Genomic DNA, 16388 nt, shown 5'->3' on the forward strand with positions numbered 1-16388 from the left:
AAAGTCCACAAATCCGCTAAGAAATCAAGGGGGAGAAATCAAGTTTCATACATTATAACTGCAGAAGTTACCTCACATTTTTAAGTTTGCATCAGCGTCAAAGTAAACCAGTGATAGTTGTCTGTACTTCCATGGGTTCATTACAAACAGAAACTACTAATAGCTTATTTGGCACACTTTTAAATGGTGCCAATACAGTAGTTATTAAAAAAAAAAGCATGATTATCCCCCAAGGAAACTAAAGAAAATCCATTGATATTCACGTTTTTTTTTTCATCATTTTATTTTATTTTTGACAGTACTGAACCACAATTAAAAGACAAATATTTTTGTTTTTTAAGAATAGGCCTATATCTGTTGTTCCAGACAACAGATTATCTACTGTCTTGTAATAATGACGTCAGATTTGCAGTTCGCGCGGAGGAGGTGGGAGCAGGGTGGGAGGGGTTTGCCGGGACAGAACGAGAACGTTTCTTCCGACCAATCACTGGCTTTTTATGCAAATGAGCTGGTCCTACGGTCAATGTGGTGAAGAGCAATCTGGTATAGAGGGGTAGAAAGAAGTGGTGCGGATTCAGAGATATTCCTACGTGTGTGTTTCTCCGTCTATGAAGCTCTGGATGGCTGGTTAACCACTCAGAAAAACACTTCAGTCCCTGCAGTTACTCAGATGTGCGCTCTTTGAATGCGATAAAGCGGATATTGTATTCACTTTTACTGGAGTCACAGAGAAGAGCGGCAAGATGAAATACAAAGTAAGTGATTGGATCGGTACTTTCTCTTTCTTGTGTCATAATATATGCTGGAAAATGAATTCACAACAAACTGGTTTCTTTAAAGGACTCGACGTAGATGATATGATTGTAAAACCTTTCCACTTTTGGTTTCATGATGGCGGTAATTCTAAGTTCTTTAAATGACTGCATCCGGGTTTGTTTCATAAATTGAACTGGTTAAACAAAAAAGGGAAACTGCCGAGAGGATGCTGTAACTTTTCTTGTAGATGTTTTTTTAATGTTTTTTATATAAATATATATGTCAATATGTGTGTGTAAATGTCTAATTTTGAGGCTACAGCATTCCGTTTTTTGTATGCATCATCTATGCCTTTAGGCTACATTTATTGCGACAACAGGGGCGTAAATAGAGTAAAACCGCACCCTCTTCCCCCCCTTAAAAAGTAGAAATAGAAACAGGAATGTGTTTTTTTCTTATGTTGTTTTCATCATTTGATCTCAGATTGTCCTAGCAGTGTTCTAAAGACTATTGAGACTGTAAACACATTTCACTGAGAGTCAAGTTGCCACCTAGTAGGCTAGGTATAAAAAGCACATTATAGCTTCTTATTGCTTTGCAGACAGTCACGCACGTCCTCTTTAATGACCCCCTCGTTGCTGTTGGACTTGTTGCATATTGACTTTCTCAATATGTGATGTAGCCTATTCAATTTCCTTGAAACTCAATTCAAAACAGTTCTACTGTATTAGGGTGGCAACTGACACTATATTTTCATTAGGCTACCTGTTCATTTAATTTTATACTTTTTATTGATCCCCAGTGGAGAAATTACAACTTTTTCACTCTGTTGTTAGAACACACTACACACAGGACTGACATACACACACATGCTCAGGTCCTATACATGCACAAATGGAGAGATGTTGTTGATGTAGATGCTGGACAGGCGCCTTGAGCAGTTGGGGGGGTTTGGTGCTTTGCTCAAGAGCGCCTTGGCAGTGCCCAGGAGGTGAACTGGCACCTCTCCAGCTACCAGTCCACACTCTGTACTTCGGTCCATACAGGGACTTGGACCAGCGACCCTCCAGTTCCCGAACCCAACTCCCTACTGACTGAGCCTGAATTGATGTCAGCAAATATATTGGCAATAATTGACAATCTACAGTGTTCCCTGAGTCCATGGGGACTTCTTAAGATGTCAAAACTCAAAGATATGCAACTCTTACGATGCCATGAAGAAAAGAAGGAAATCTTTAAAACTGAGATGCTAGAAGAAAAATGGCTTAAACTATGGATTGATTGTCAAAACAGTGTCAATCAACAAATTTATTATTGACTAATCATTTCAGCAGTACTATATATATATATAGTCATTACAACTTAACACAATTGGGAAAGCTACCTAACTAACTAGTTTATATTACAAACTGTATAGTCATATTTTCCACTTCTAGCTGAGATCATTTGACGCTTTTCACTTAAAAATGAATCCTGTCCTCATTAAATCTCCTTGATGCTTTCAGATTTCTCTTTACTTCAGCACGTAGCCATTCAGAGTCTGTTATGTCTGTCACTGTTCGTCATTAGGGTTTATTTTGTGATGAACGGCTTGGCGTCAGCTTCATCTGGCTGGAGATACAGAAAAATTTGGATTGACTGTTGTGGAAAAATGGACATGTCTTGATCTCACTGGACCCCTGCTTTGTGAATGCTTTTGGGCATTTAGCAAGAGACTTGAACTGTTGCAGTTAAGTCTCATCTGCCCTACACTTTAGCCTGAAGTCTGCCTCACCATATTAGGGAAGCAATAACTGTGCAAAGTGTTTGGATGATTCAGGGATTTTTGAGGGCAGTGGCTGTTTTCTGAAGTGTGAAGCAGCTGTTTGCCAAAGTTTTGGCTCAGACTCTCGATTTACAGTTTGGATCTCTTTTCTTCAGCAGTCTACTGGGCCTGGTGTCACTCTTTAGCAGGGTGCGGTTACGATTGGAGGGTGGTGCACGCTGTGTGTCTGCGTCATGGTCCAAACTGAGTCATTGTCCGCTAAGTACACAGTTCACAGAGCGGAGAGAGCCGGAGCAGTCGAGGGTGATGATGATGTTTTTTGGCGTGAGGCCAGTGAGTGTAGCAAGGATCTCTGGGGAGGAAACTGCTTTGATCAGGTCTCCATGATTACCATTTTCATCCTGAACAAGAAGGCAGTGGATGCTAATAAATGTGATCAACACCAGTGTTTCCAAGCTTTGCTCTGTCTATAGGAAGAGGATTTGACATAAAAACTGTCTACACTTTGTTTGCCTTAGGTGAGATAAGGAGAGCAAAGAAATCATGCAGAGTGCTCTTTGCTTATGATAACATACCTACATTTTGCAACACTGCCAGAGGAAAACACGGGTGGCAGGAATGGAGAAGAAAGGTGGGAAATCTTGCAGGTCAGCCTCTCACAGATCATTGTTTAAATCTGTTAAACAGTTTACTATGTGCCCCTATCAGATCTCAGCTCTTGATCTCAGCCGCAATGAATTATTCACAGCTATATTAAGCACTCTTTTCCTCGCAGAGTGGTAATGTTTCAACACAAGCTTAATGAGGCGGTTTGCGCCCGTCACATGTCCTGAGGTGCGGTGCTGGCCAGACGCTGCCCCCCCCGTTTCCAACTTGTGTTCAGGTGTGAAGGGAAGGCTTGTCTATTGTCTTCCATAGGTCACCTAATGCGTATAATCCCCCTGAGGGATCCACTCACCGAGGGATCTCTTAAGGCTCTGACACACCAACCCGACGACCGACCATTGGCAGAATGAGACTGATCAGTCAGAGCAGTCTGATCAGTCGGCTCCCCGATCAGTCGACTTTTTGGACCCCCCGAGGTCCAAAAAGTGCCTCAGAACACACTGAAGCGGCTTTTAATCTGAGTTCTGTACAGATTCTATATATATATATATATATATATATAAACGTGTTTAAAATAGTGTGATCAGAGGCAGCTGTTTCCAGTCTTTATGCTAAGCTAACCGTCCTCTGGCTCTAGCTCTAGCTTAATACTGCACAGATATAAGAGTGGTATAAGTTTTCTCCTCCAACTCTCCACTAAAAAGACAATAAGCTTATTTGCCAAAATGTCAAACTATTCCTTGAATGCTTTACGACAACTTTCTAAGGCAAAATAAGTTCTCATTCCTTTGTAGCTGACGTAACTGTTGCAGAAATAGCTTCACAACCACAGTGAGGAGTGATTAGGTGAACCCACATTCTGGCTTATGTGTGTGTGGGGGTGTGTGTATGTGTGGGTGTGTGTATGTGTGTTTTCTTTAGTTTAGTTTCTTTTTTATGGGTTCAGGCTCCAGGCACTGGTCCAAAAGCAAAGAGGGCTGGAGGAGAGGGGAGCAGACATTGTTCTGAGACTGTGGAGGAGGAGGAGGATCTGTGATGCTGAAAGGGCCTGCAGAAAATAAAAGAAAGAGGAAGTTGTGGGGGGAACGAGAGGGCAAACAGAGTTTGATGTATTGGGTTGGGGGGGATGGGAGCCTGGAGGTCGAGGAGCGCCCTGTGAGAATGAGAGCATTCCAGGCGATCGTGCGTGGGAAGTTTGTTCGAAAGATGCACATGATTGTTTCAAGGTGCCCCTTTACATTGTTAATGAGTCTGGTAGCACTCTTTTCTTGTCTGTGCATTGTGCGAAAGGAGACATTTGTATGCTCCAGAAAGAAAACCAGGCAAACAATTCCTTTAGAGAAACCGCTGCAAGTTTGACGTGCACATTCAAGCAGTGAAATAGCTTTTCCATGCTTTTCCACAGACTTTCTTTGAGACTAAATTCAACATAGATCATTTACTAAACCAACGCTAGTTAAAAGGTGATGGAATTTTTATGCTGTGGCGTTTTCAGTTTAAGGTTAGTTATTAGTGCAGAATGACTTTGTAGTGAAGTTTGCTCCTGTGCAAGATTTTCAGTGAACGTGAAGAGCTTCTCCCCCAGCCAGAATGACAGAATGAATAGCATAGCACCTCCCCCCCGCTGCGCCCTCGCACCATGAGCCAGCTATTAACATTTGAAACGGTCAGCGGGGAGACAGACTACATTGTGTGCTCATTTCAGAGAGAGAGAGAGAGAGAGAGAGAGAGAGAGAGAGAGAGAGAGAGAGAGAGAGAGAGAGAGAGAGAGAGAGAGAGAGAGAGAGAGAGAGAGAGAGAGAGAGAGAGAGAGAGAGAGAGAGAGAGAGAGAGGCAACAATGCATATAATCATTTCCATGTTTGACCTTTGGCGGAAATCATTCTCGCCACCCTCTTCCTTCCCCCTTGAGGAATGCCAAGTATTTTATAGGGTCATCTCTCAAGATGTAGTGGGCCTCTGTCAGCTTGGTTCAACCCTGTGGAGAGTCAGTCCTCGTGGCAGATAAGAGGAGGAATGACAGCTGAGAAGTGTTTAATACCACTGCACTGAATGAGTACATCCTGTAACTGTTACTTGTTTGTGCTTTGAAACTGTGTTTGTCAGTAACTAACTGGCTGAACATGTGATGTAAGTTTGATAAATCAATTGTTTCATTTTTCTCCGGTTCCAGCTTCTCAAATGTGAAAATTCGCTTTTTTTTAATTCTTCATATATGAAATTAAGATTAATATCATTGGATTTGTCATCGACAACAGACGTATAAAGACATCATGGGCTTTTTGTTTTATTTTTTATCTTTTTTTACAATTTGACATTTTATCTGAACCATATTATTTTCATGATTCATCATTTATATGCACCAAATTTATTTATAATAAAAATAAGCATTAGTTGCAGCCGTTATCTCATGGCCAACCTCTGACAGAATTAAAGAAAATACAGAAGTATATCATCAGTGGATGTTCTCAAAAGTTAAAAATGGTGAATAGTAAACAAAAGATTCTCCTTTTATCTCACATGCCCTTCATGTTTCAAAGGAGGAAGATGGCAGCCACAACTGTTTGTCTTTTTGTGTCTGTGACATCTTTGCATAGTGTGAAATTGAGAGGACACAGAATGAATCTCCATCTCATTGGCTATTCCTATATGTAAAAACCATTCAATGTGGCCCTGCAGAGATACCATGAAACATACTTCACATCTCCGCTAATGCCCCCTGGAGGGATTAGCTCTCGTCTCCGGGGGTTACCACGATACCCTCGTTTGGCATCAATTCCGAGCTTGGAAATAATCCACCTCTCGGCTCCGCCAACACTGAGCGCCTCTTGGCTGGGGCCCCATAAATACCAATCATACTGTTTTATTTTGTGTGTTGCTGTTCTTTTTGGGTCAGAGGTCAGTGTCAGCAACCAAACAAAGCCCATCAAGCACGCAGAGATTCATAGCTTTGCCCAAAGACACATCATGAATGAAAACAGCATGAATGCCGGCCAACACGGGTCCTCAAATTCTTGCTGCTTTACACCATTTGTACAGTCCTGGAATGACTTGTCAGCAACAGCGTTGTACAATACAGTATGTTGCCCAAGCAGTTCACAGAATTTGATACACTTTGAGAGAATATCTCCAGTGTGGCTTTCACGTCTAATTATAGGTTGTACTTGGCGTTCAGGACCAGAGCGAGGGAGTCCAAGATGTGAAGTGATAAGACGAGGTCAGCGGAAGTGCTGCAGGCTAAGGAAGAGAGCGTCATGTCAAGTTACCTTGAAGTTTATGTGACAGTAAAAAAATAAAAAAGCTATGATGAATGGACAGGGCGAGAAGGAGAATAGTCATTTCACCCAAGAAGTTACTCAAATCACTTCCTGCGACTCCATAAAAAGGTGGCTGACAGTGTTGCAGTTGTGTCCTGCCTACGTCATATTGCATCAGGGGTTTTACTGCTGGGGTTTAACACTGACATGGTTATTAGCTTTGAAGTTGATTAACAAACTTGTTAGCAAACAGTTGTTTATTTAGGGGCTAAACTGCACGGTGGAGTATAGAAAGAAACTCAGAGAGCTATTGTGATTGATTAGCGCAAGAGTGGCTGGCTAGCGTGTTAGCGGTTAGCTCCACAGCTACAGTATTATTACGACTAGCCCTGCCCCTCTCTAATTTACTAAGCTTTAAGCATGAATATTTCGGCACTTTTTGGTGAGACCAGGTCTTCGATATAAAGATATTGATCATTGCGTTTTTAAATGTTATCTTAACACAAGCAGCAGCCATACAAGGACTAACATTTACTACTTATATTTTTTTCAGGGAAACTCCACGTTTATGACACAGCTTTAGTCATGCATATCCACTGACTAAACAAATATCTCAGCTCTCAAACGGAGATGCTTTGAGCATCAGTGCTTTGTCACATCGTGCAGTGGTTAGACGCAACGCGGAACATCATATCCTGTCGAAGACAGTCGCCACACTATTGCTGTTGCTCTTTGGTTGTTTTGGGGTGTGGAGTTTTCTTTGCAGTGCTGCAGCTCGTGAATCACAAATGAGAGACGAGGGAAGGTAGTGGGTGTCATATTTACACTGGGGATACAATAGTCTTTTATTCAGAATGAATGGAGCCTTTTCTATCAGCCTGGAGGAGCTTGGTGTGCGGTGTCTTGATGTCTGTGTGTTCAATAAAATCCAAATCTGTGTTCAGCTTGTTGGAAAAGAAACAAACGAACAAGCCAAAGTGGTGATTTCTGACTATGGCTGATGACCATGATGAAGGCCACAAGGCTGGAATAAGCTATTGATTGTTTAACAGTTAGTCCCAACTCTATTCGTGCAACTGTAACTGTGTCATAACTATTGATTTACAGCTGCTTGCATAAGATATCAATCAGTCATTGTGTGGAAGAAGTGTGTTGGATCACGTTTCTCTAGCTTAAAATAAAAGCTCCAAAAGTTGTCACATTTTCCCTAAGACTTTTTCAGAAATAGCGGAGGGGAAGTTTCACCAAGCCTGCTGTGTAATTATGTTAATACACGGCCCACTGGCTTAGGCTGTAATCAGAGGGTCAACCTTCCTGAAAACTGTCCAAATGAAGAAATTACCATGAGCTCTGAACCACTTCCCATGAGCCCTTCCTACCCAGAACCCTTCACACGGCCCATTTATTTGAACTGGCTCTCACCCGCAATCTTAGCAACGGCTCGTAAAAAGTCATCAGGTCCTCATTACCGTCATTACTATAATTATTTTCTATATTTAACCATGTGAAATGAGGCCAAATGAGTGTTCTGGTTCACCCCTTTCTGCCAACTACCCCAGGACACGTGTTACAGTTGGTACGTCCCTAATTTTCACACAGATATGCGATGTTCTCACAGTGGGAGCGTACCACTTTTTTTGGGAGCAGGTTGTGTTTGCTTTGGTTATAAGTATCCTCGTCTCTTTTAAAGTAGGACCACTCCTGTTGCCTTGGGAACGCTATGTTTCTGTTGTGTGGTGCGGTTGTGTTTTTGGCTGCTTTAACAGGGGGATTTAAGTATTTGTGAGCTTGTTTAGCCAAAGCCACCTTCATTATTATTAGATTGATGTGTACCCCAGAGATGCAGAGCCAAAACCACCCAGAGAGCTCTCACTGAAACCAAAGGTTGGGCCCCTTTTTATGCGGGCGGTGAAGTTACATAAGGTTTTTATTTTTGGATGGTCAGCACAGGACGTTTATACTGTTTGTGTTCAGACAAGAAGCTAGTGAAAAAAATGCCTTGTTGGTGTTAGAGGTGTGTGAGTCAGAGAGTGGAGAGGCTCAGACAGCCTGGTCTTCAGGCTGTATATCGAGCTCCAGGTGCAAATCGTGACAAACCAGCTTTGCACGATTCCTCGCTTTCTAATGGCGAAAACATACGAGGCCGTGAGAGCGTCTCTGAAGCCAGATGTTGCAGAGGGCAGTATGAGACCTGGGAGACCCCCGAAACCTCCTTTTATCTTTTATACTTTTTATTGTCTTTCTGACCTGATCTGTTTTTCAATAATTAGATTATGTTTGGTCAAGCTTTATCATCAGCTTTTGTCATTAGAGCTGAAATGATTAGTTGTTTAACCGATTAGTTGATCAACTGGAAAAACATTTCAATCCTTAAACGAAAATAGTGGAAAAAATACCAAACATTCTCTAATTCCAGCCTCTCAAATGTGAGGATTTTCTGCATTTCTCTGTTAGGTCGGGCAAAACAAAATATCTGTAGACTTCAATTCTGACTCTGGGACGCTTTGATGGGCACTTTCTCATTATTGTTTAACATTTTGCACTACACAGCTCAGGGAGATGCTTCACGGTCTCGTTTTATACAATGACAATACTTGATACCTGATTTCATAGACTCAGATTTCATAATTGGCAGATTAGCAATGAATAATTGTTAGTTGCCGCTTAAGATAATATCTTAAAATTCCTTGTTTTGTTCACCGTCGGTGCAAAACTCCCATATTCAGTCCACTTTCAGATGTGAAAAATAAAAAGCAGCCCATTATCACATTTGAGAAGCTGAAATCAGAGACTATCAATGATTAATGGTTGATTATAAATAGTTGCTGATTAATTCTTTGTCAAACGAATAATCGATTAATGGACGAATCTTTGCTGCTCTAAATCAGAACAAATGGTAGAAGTCATGGGCAAATAACAGACATTTAACTGGATCATCTCACAAAGAAATAAAGTAAAACAAAATCCAGTAAAGTAAAAAAAAAAAAAAAGTTAAATCAAAATAAGCTTTCTAATAAAAGTAGAAGACATTTTAAAGGACGCTGAGATCGACGGCCTTGTTTCCTGAGACATATTGTTCAATATCTTGTTTGAAGCAACGCACAATTTACATCAGGAAGCAACAGAACGCCTCGCCAACTTATAACAAATAACTTCCTGGAAACTCGTCCATGGGTGAAGCAGAAGGGGCCCTCCCCGCCTGCCCGCTGACAAATGGCAAACGTGTTTGTACTGTAGGAGGATCAATGGCGAGTGGTAGAGTCACCGTGTTGTGACTAACCAATGTTTATACCAGAGATCTGACGCCCGCTTTAACAGTCAGTTTCATCTGCTGCGATTACAGTGATCACAAAGACAGGAGCATCACTTCAAAAAGGATTTGCATGTAGCTGGTACAGCTAACAGCATGTTTGTTCAGTGTGATGAGGGGTGATGTTTTCTGTTTCACGTCACCCATCAGATTTGAAATCTTCTCTGGCTCATGTATGAGTTACTCTTTGTTGTTCGAGGTGCTACAAAAGTGATCCTGATTTCCATTTATATTGTCTGTATGTTGACTTCCTCACAAGCTCTGCCCCAATAAAACTTAACCACAGTGAGAATGAAGGTTACTTGTGTGAAAATGTGTCAGACATTTCCCTTTTGGGATCCTTGTGGTCTCTAAGCTTCAGTTTAAGTTCATGTTTGTTGTAGCATTTTTATCACAGAGTCAGACTGATGTGTAACTTTGAGGCCAAAGTGTTAACTAATGGACTGGCCGTTTATTAAGGTTTTAGTAATCCTAATATAGACCTTTAACGTATGACATCCATACTGTAATGGTTAGAGCCTTTATGTTTTGTTTGGTCTTTATGTCCTCATTGAAAAATCAACCAATTTATTTAGCTTTAGATAAAAGTATTTAAGTGGTTACTTTTAACCACGAACTAGACACATTTAATGAAATAAAATAAATACTCATTTGTACGGTGGCCCTGAAACCTCAACGCACTGCAAGAAAACACAAATAGACAAGATAGCACTTTTTTGTGGAAACTTATATATACTGTATAGTCCAGTTGTGTTTTGTTTTTACAGCATTTAGATTCTGCACATTTGTTGTCAAATTGATGATAAATCTTCTTACCTTGATTGTGTTTTGTGTACAGTTTCAATGTGTTGAGCCCTAGTAGGCCTGCACGATTCGGGGAAAAATATGAATCACGATTTGTTAGCTTTGAATTGATAGCAGGATTCTCTGCCACGATTTTTTTCTCACAAAGTGTAATGTTTATTCCACACATGAACCACGACAAAACAGAACAAATTGGCAGTACCAAACATAGATTTTTTTTGGCACCTATAGCACATTGTGCATCACCACAAGCCTGTAAACACAGAGGCTTCAATGAAGAGAAGGGAGAGCATTGCAGCGCTTTAAAACCTTTTTTATACAGTCCGTTTAAAACTCCCAGAAGAAAGTAGTAGCGTTTGTGATGCAGTCGGCTTATAAAATTAAAAGAGAATTGAAATCATATAAAAAAAAGTTATTTAAAAATTAAATCGTGAACAGGGTGAATCGAGACCGCGATTTTATAACGATTAATCGTGCGGGCCTAACCCCTAGCATACATTTAGGATTTGGGAGTGCTGTGTAAAAAGGACTGTAGAACATGTGAAAATCCATCCATCGTATTTAAACATGTTTTACAGAAAGAATGCGTTGTTTAATGCAGAGGACTTCTTAAACATTAGTTCAAACATACATTTAAGAAGTTTAGGTCAAAATCATTAAGTATCCAAGTGATAAAACAATGTTAAGTGTTTATTTTTGTGCTTTTAAAGGGGCGGCAGGACCCCAAAAAAAACATGGCTACATATAATTTAAAATCTGTACTGAGGCTCTAGAAACTACGAGCATGTTTGAGTGATTGTGCGTGAGCTGTTGACGCCTGTGAGAAGCAGAAATGAACACCTCAGTGTGGTTTAGAGGACGGATGCTAGGTCAGTTTCTCTCGCACATTTTCTTCCACCAACATATCTCTGAGTAGCTGGGCTGAGATGTCTGCTCGAATACAAGCAGTGGTCAGTACCTTTTTATATATGTATACACGTTTGTTTCTGATTGCTTTCTTGATTTGGCAACTGGTTGCAGCGATCACTGTAATCAGCAGCAACAAAGGAGCGTGATATGTGCTGTTCTGGTGTCTGTGAGGTGATTACATTTCTCCTCTGAGCATCAAACACAAAGCAGTTAACCACAGCAGGACAATGAGCCTTATGCAAGAATCACTAGGAAGAACAGGTTTGTTCTGAAGTGGCACGTACGAGTGATTTAAAAGAAATTGTGGCATTCATTTGTTATCCTGTCCAGTATCATCCTCTGTTGCACCTGACTGTTTAACATCCTCTACTGTCGGCTGTAATATTCTTTCAGTCTAATATCTGTCTTGTCACTTCCCCTTGACCACCTCTCACATTAGTCCTGGACCGCTTTGCTTTAGGAAGACACATTTTTTTAGTGTTTAACTTACATTGCTCGGAGTAGAGCCGCTGCTCCTTCGTGTCGAAAGGAGCCAGTTGAGGTGGTTCGGGCATCTGGTAAGGATGCCCTCTGGACGCCTCCCTAGGGAGGTGTTCCAGGCACGTCCAGCTGGGAGGAGGCCTTGGGGAAGACCCAGGACTAGGTGGAGGGATTATATCTCTAACCTGGCCTGGGAACGCCTCGGGATCCCCCAGTCGGAGCTGGTTAATGTGGCCCGGGAAAGGGAAGTTTGGGGTCCCCTGCTGGAACGGGAAAAGCGGACGAAGATGGATGGATGGATGCTTGGGTTTATTTTGGGTCCCCTAACACCACTAGTGACGCTGCTAAACTTGTTATCTTTTTGTCTGTAGGACGGGAAGCTCAGTAGTGTAACATTATTTTGTTCTACTCCTTGGTTTTTCAATTTTGTAAATGAAACACAAACTGAAGAGACCAGGATCGCCTTATATGACTATTTTAGTGCCGTTGATGTAAGGATTACATTTCTCAAACGTGTACAGCCTCCGGTGATATTCATGAGGCTGAAATGAGCGTTTTTTGTGCAGTTATAAGAGACTTTGGCGAATCCGACTTAGAAATAGTGAGACGTTTAGGATAAGAATGTGAAAATGTTTTTGCATTAGGCCCAATGTCAGCATTGAAAGCTGCTTTAAACTTGTCTCTCATTCCTCAGAACAAATGTATTCAAAGTCTAATTAGAGCTGCAGTTGTAATCAAAGCAATCAGCATTTTGTTTCCTCATGGATGCCTCTGCCAGCCTTGATCAAATTATTGCAATGAGCAAACATCCAGGTCAGCTCCCATTAGGCGACGTCAACCTTTGGGGGTCACCATCGAACTTGTTGCAGCTAGCTGGTGGCGGGGGTTGATTGTGTAATTGTGCAACAGGTGTTGCTGGCTAATGGCCCTGACAGTGCACTTTGACAATAGCCAGGGAGGCCAAGCCCGCAGTGAGAGATAACGACGTTAGTGGCAGAGAGCATTTCACATGGGAACGGGCTGAATCAGGCAGGGTAGGAAAGAGGAAGGCCAAAGAGGGTTCAAGAAAGCCTCAAAGCGGGCTTCCTGATTCCCACACTGAGCTACTAAAGGGTGAGGCGTTAATGACCTAGACCAACAACAAAAAAGGTACTAGAAAGATAAGTGAAAACTGTTTCCATTAAGCGTGCAAACACAGCTTCTCAAACAGTCATCGTTTACGTTTTTCTGGTAATCCTCACTCTGTAGAAATATTTATTTTTGATCCAAATGTGCATGTAGCTCGTAGTCTGATTAGGAATTAAAATGTATCCTCTACTCAGCTAATTTCATCTGATACTAGTGAGTTTGATCCAAACTGCAAGATGAGTTTATGAAGATTTGAAGTCTGCAGAAGTGTGACTTCAACTCTGTCCCTCTGTAGTTTCAGTTTCATTATAAGATATTTTTTAGCCGTTTTATTGCTGAAGCAGAAGCAATAAATGTTTAACAAAAGATAGTTGTTTTTTTTTTACTGTCTTTACAAGGCCCATCTTACTAGATAGTGGTGCTATAAAAATAAAAAGGAAGTTGGGTTGTTCGCACGAAACAGACAAGCTCTACAAACACTCCTCTCCCTCAGTATCTAACGTAAAGGAGCCCTTGAGCAAGGTGCTTAATCCCTAATTGTATTTACATAGTTTACATAGCTTACAGTACAGGACTGTTGTGCTGCGCAGCTCCCAGGAGTTTAAATTTGTTATGTGAGGATAAAAAAGCTGAAAAGGAGTGTTCATACTCATTTAACTCCTTCCATGGATGAATAACGGCTAAAGGAAAAAGACTGATGCATTTACTGAGGCAATTAGTCTTTAAATGCCTCTCTTAGTCACAGAAGTGGCACACTCTGGGGTTTTCCTATCTCCAGAATCTGTGGTTTTGAGTCATTATCCCTCAGCCTTCACTGGCCCTTTAGATAACTGTGCCCTCGAGCAGAGAGCAAGCTGAGAAAATCCCATCAAGTTCAGACTGGTTTGAAAGACATCTGGTGTGGAGCAGGGGGCTAATGGGATCCTGCATGGTAATTTGAAGTGCAGAGAAAAGTTCACCAGCATGTCATTCACCAAGGTGTTTTAAAACATGTACATAAACATAGAAGTATTGTAATTGATGTTAAACTCTAGATTGAAACTACTCTCTCTGTACTGTCTGTACGCTAAATATGAAGCTGCAGCCAGCAGGTGATTAGCTTAGCTTAGCATAATGACTAGAAACAAGGGGAAACAGCTAGCCTAGCTCTGTCGAAAGGTAACAAAGGCTCTCAAACTAACGCGTTATATGTCATTTGTTTAATTAGAAAAAAACTAAGTGTGACAACTAGTTGAGGTTATGAGCCAAACTACTTTTTGACAGGGAGCAGCAACTACTTGAAGTCTTGTCATCACCTAAAGATTGCCAGGCAACCAGCACAGACTCCAGGACAACCCCCATGAATCCACAACTTGTCGTGCTTACACTTTTTTGTAGGAATTAAGCAAACAAGATAGAACGTGTAAGTTAGTGAGCTTCCTAGCCAGGCTAGCTAGCTGTATCCCCCTGTTTCCAATCTTTGTGCTAAACTAAGCTAACCATTTGAAGGCTGTAGTCATATTTAAAGTAGAGAAATGAGACTGGTATCGATCTTCTCATCTCACTTAATAAGCAGATTTCCCAAACAAACTATTCCTTTAAGGTTTGATAGAATTAAATAAAACCTGACAGTATGTGACAGAAGGTAAAAGCTGTTGTTCCAACTCATTAACTCTGTAGCTTATTTCGGTTCAATTAAGCAAAGATCTTAATCTAAAAGAATTTCTTCTCTGTCTTCCATCAGAACCTGATGGCCAAAGCGTTGTACGACAACATGCCGGAGTCCCCCGAGGAGCTGGCCTTCCGTAAAGGGGACATCCTGACCGTCATTGAGCAGAACACAGGAGGTCTGGAGGGCTGGTGGCTTTGCTCCCTGCACGGCCGCCAAGGCATCGCCCCTGGCAACCGCCTGAAGCTGCTGATCGGACCCATGTTCGAGGCCCAGTCCCCAACCGCCCAGTCCCCCCCTCAGAGCTCAGCCTATCAGCAAAAGGCTGGCTCGGGGGCTCAGGGAATCTACCAGGTGCCACCGTCCCTCCAGAGTCCACAGCAGCAGAGTCAGCAGAGCATCTACCAGGTTCCTCCTGGACAAGACGTCTACCAAGTCCCACCGAGAAGTACTCTAGCTACTGAAACCCCCCCGAGCAAGGTGAGAAAGAAAGAGAGCTAGATTACATTTCCCTAAGGCTGCAACTAAAGACCATTTTCATTATCAGTGAATCTGTCAATTAGTCTTTTTATTAATCATTAAATCCAATTAATCCAAAAGTAGAGGGGAGGAACTCATTAGTAAAACCACCTGATGAGGTGATTGGCTGGAAGGAACACCTGTGGATTATAATGGCTCTCTAGTCCAAATGTTAAAAAACAAAATTTCAATGATATAAAATGAAAAAAAGCAGCAAATCCTCACATTTGAAAGGCTGGAAATAGAGAATGTTTGGCATTTGTTTTTGATATATATCAATTAAATCGTTTGAGCCCTACATTTCTCCATCCTTTATAGGATTAGGTTTTCATTGTGTTTTAAACATAGTCACAAAGTAGTGGGGTACAGACTTTTTAAAACCTAATGCCAATGATTTACACAAGTTACAAATTTCAGATAAAATGGTAGAGAGGGGTATGAAAGCATAGATCAGTAGAAAATGGAGTGGGTTTAGAGAAGAGAAGAGAAAATGGAAACTGGTGTGTTTGACGTCTGGAGACCATTCTTTGGGATCAGAGCAGATTTAAAACATTTAGTGGGTGTGGCCTGGCGAGTGTGGGTATTAGATGTGATAGGACATGGCATTTACACCGTGACCTGTTATCCTGCCACGACTCTCATCAGTGTGATTGCACACACAGAAAGCAGGGAGACCAGAAAGATTGTGGGTCTGCGATGTGAAATGTGGACAGGGTGTGCCGAGCTTGATGCTTACCACAGAGTAGGGTAGTGTTTTTGTGCAGGGCTCCCATTTGGCTTTATATGTATATTGGCACACGGTGTGTAGCAGAGCCAGTCTAAGCCACAGAAGGGCACTGAATATGGGAACTTGTGGAAAAGCAAACAGCACAGAGCTGTTTTTTGAATTTTGGTGGAACCCAGCTGCCTTTTTTCTGTACTTAAATTACTAGTACAGTGCCTGTTGAAAATGTGCCTGTTTGGAACGGGCCGATTGCTTGGCCTGTGGTATTGATGCTTGTAGAATTCTTCAAAACCAAATTGTACCCCAAAATTACTTGCAGAAGGACCCCAAACCACTTACTCCACTGTATAGCCTAGTCTACATCAGAGGAAGACATTGTACTACTACATTTACCTGACAGAGAACGAATTTAATCACAAAATATCACAATGAAAACGTGGAGTAATCAGACATTTGCCTCATGGATATACATATATACATATA

The 16388-nt window shown here is 41.5% G+C and overlaps 1 protein-coding gene across 1 annotated transcript in view; it reads left to right on the plus strand.

Annotated features, from left to right (window-relative positions):
* The first annotated feature begins 520 nt into the window (after positions 1 to 520).
* Positions 521 to 16388, plus strand: part of nedd9 (neural precursor cell expressed, developmentally down-regulated 9) — a 30606-nt gene continuing 14738 nt past the window's right edge. Inside the window, exons 1-2 of the mRNA XM_078267750.1 lie at positions 521 to 755; positions 14738 to 15142. Coding sequence (XP_078123876.1) covers positions 744 to 755; positions 14738 to 15142 — 417 coding nt within the window. The 5' untranslated portion in view covers positions 521 to 743. The remainder of the gene's footprint in view (positions 756 to 14737; positions 15143 to 16388) is intronic.

The sequence above is a fragment of the Sander vitreus genome, chromosome 14 (genome assembly GCF_031162955.1).
Source record: "Sander vitreus isolate 19-12246 chromosome 14, sanVit1, whole genome shotgun sequence".
NCBI classification, from domain to species: domain Eukaryota; kingdom Metazoa; phylum Chordata; class Actinopteri; order Perciformes; family Percidae; genus Sander; species Sander vitreus.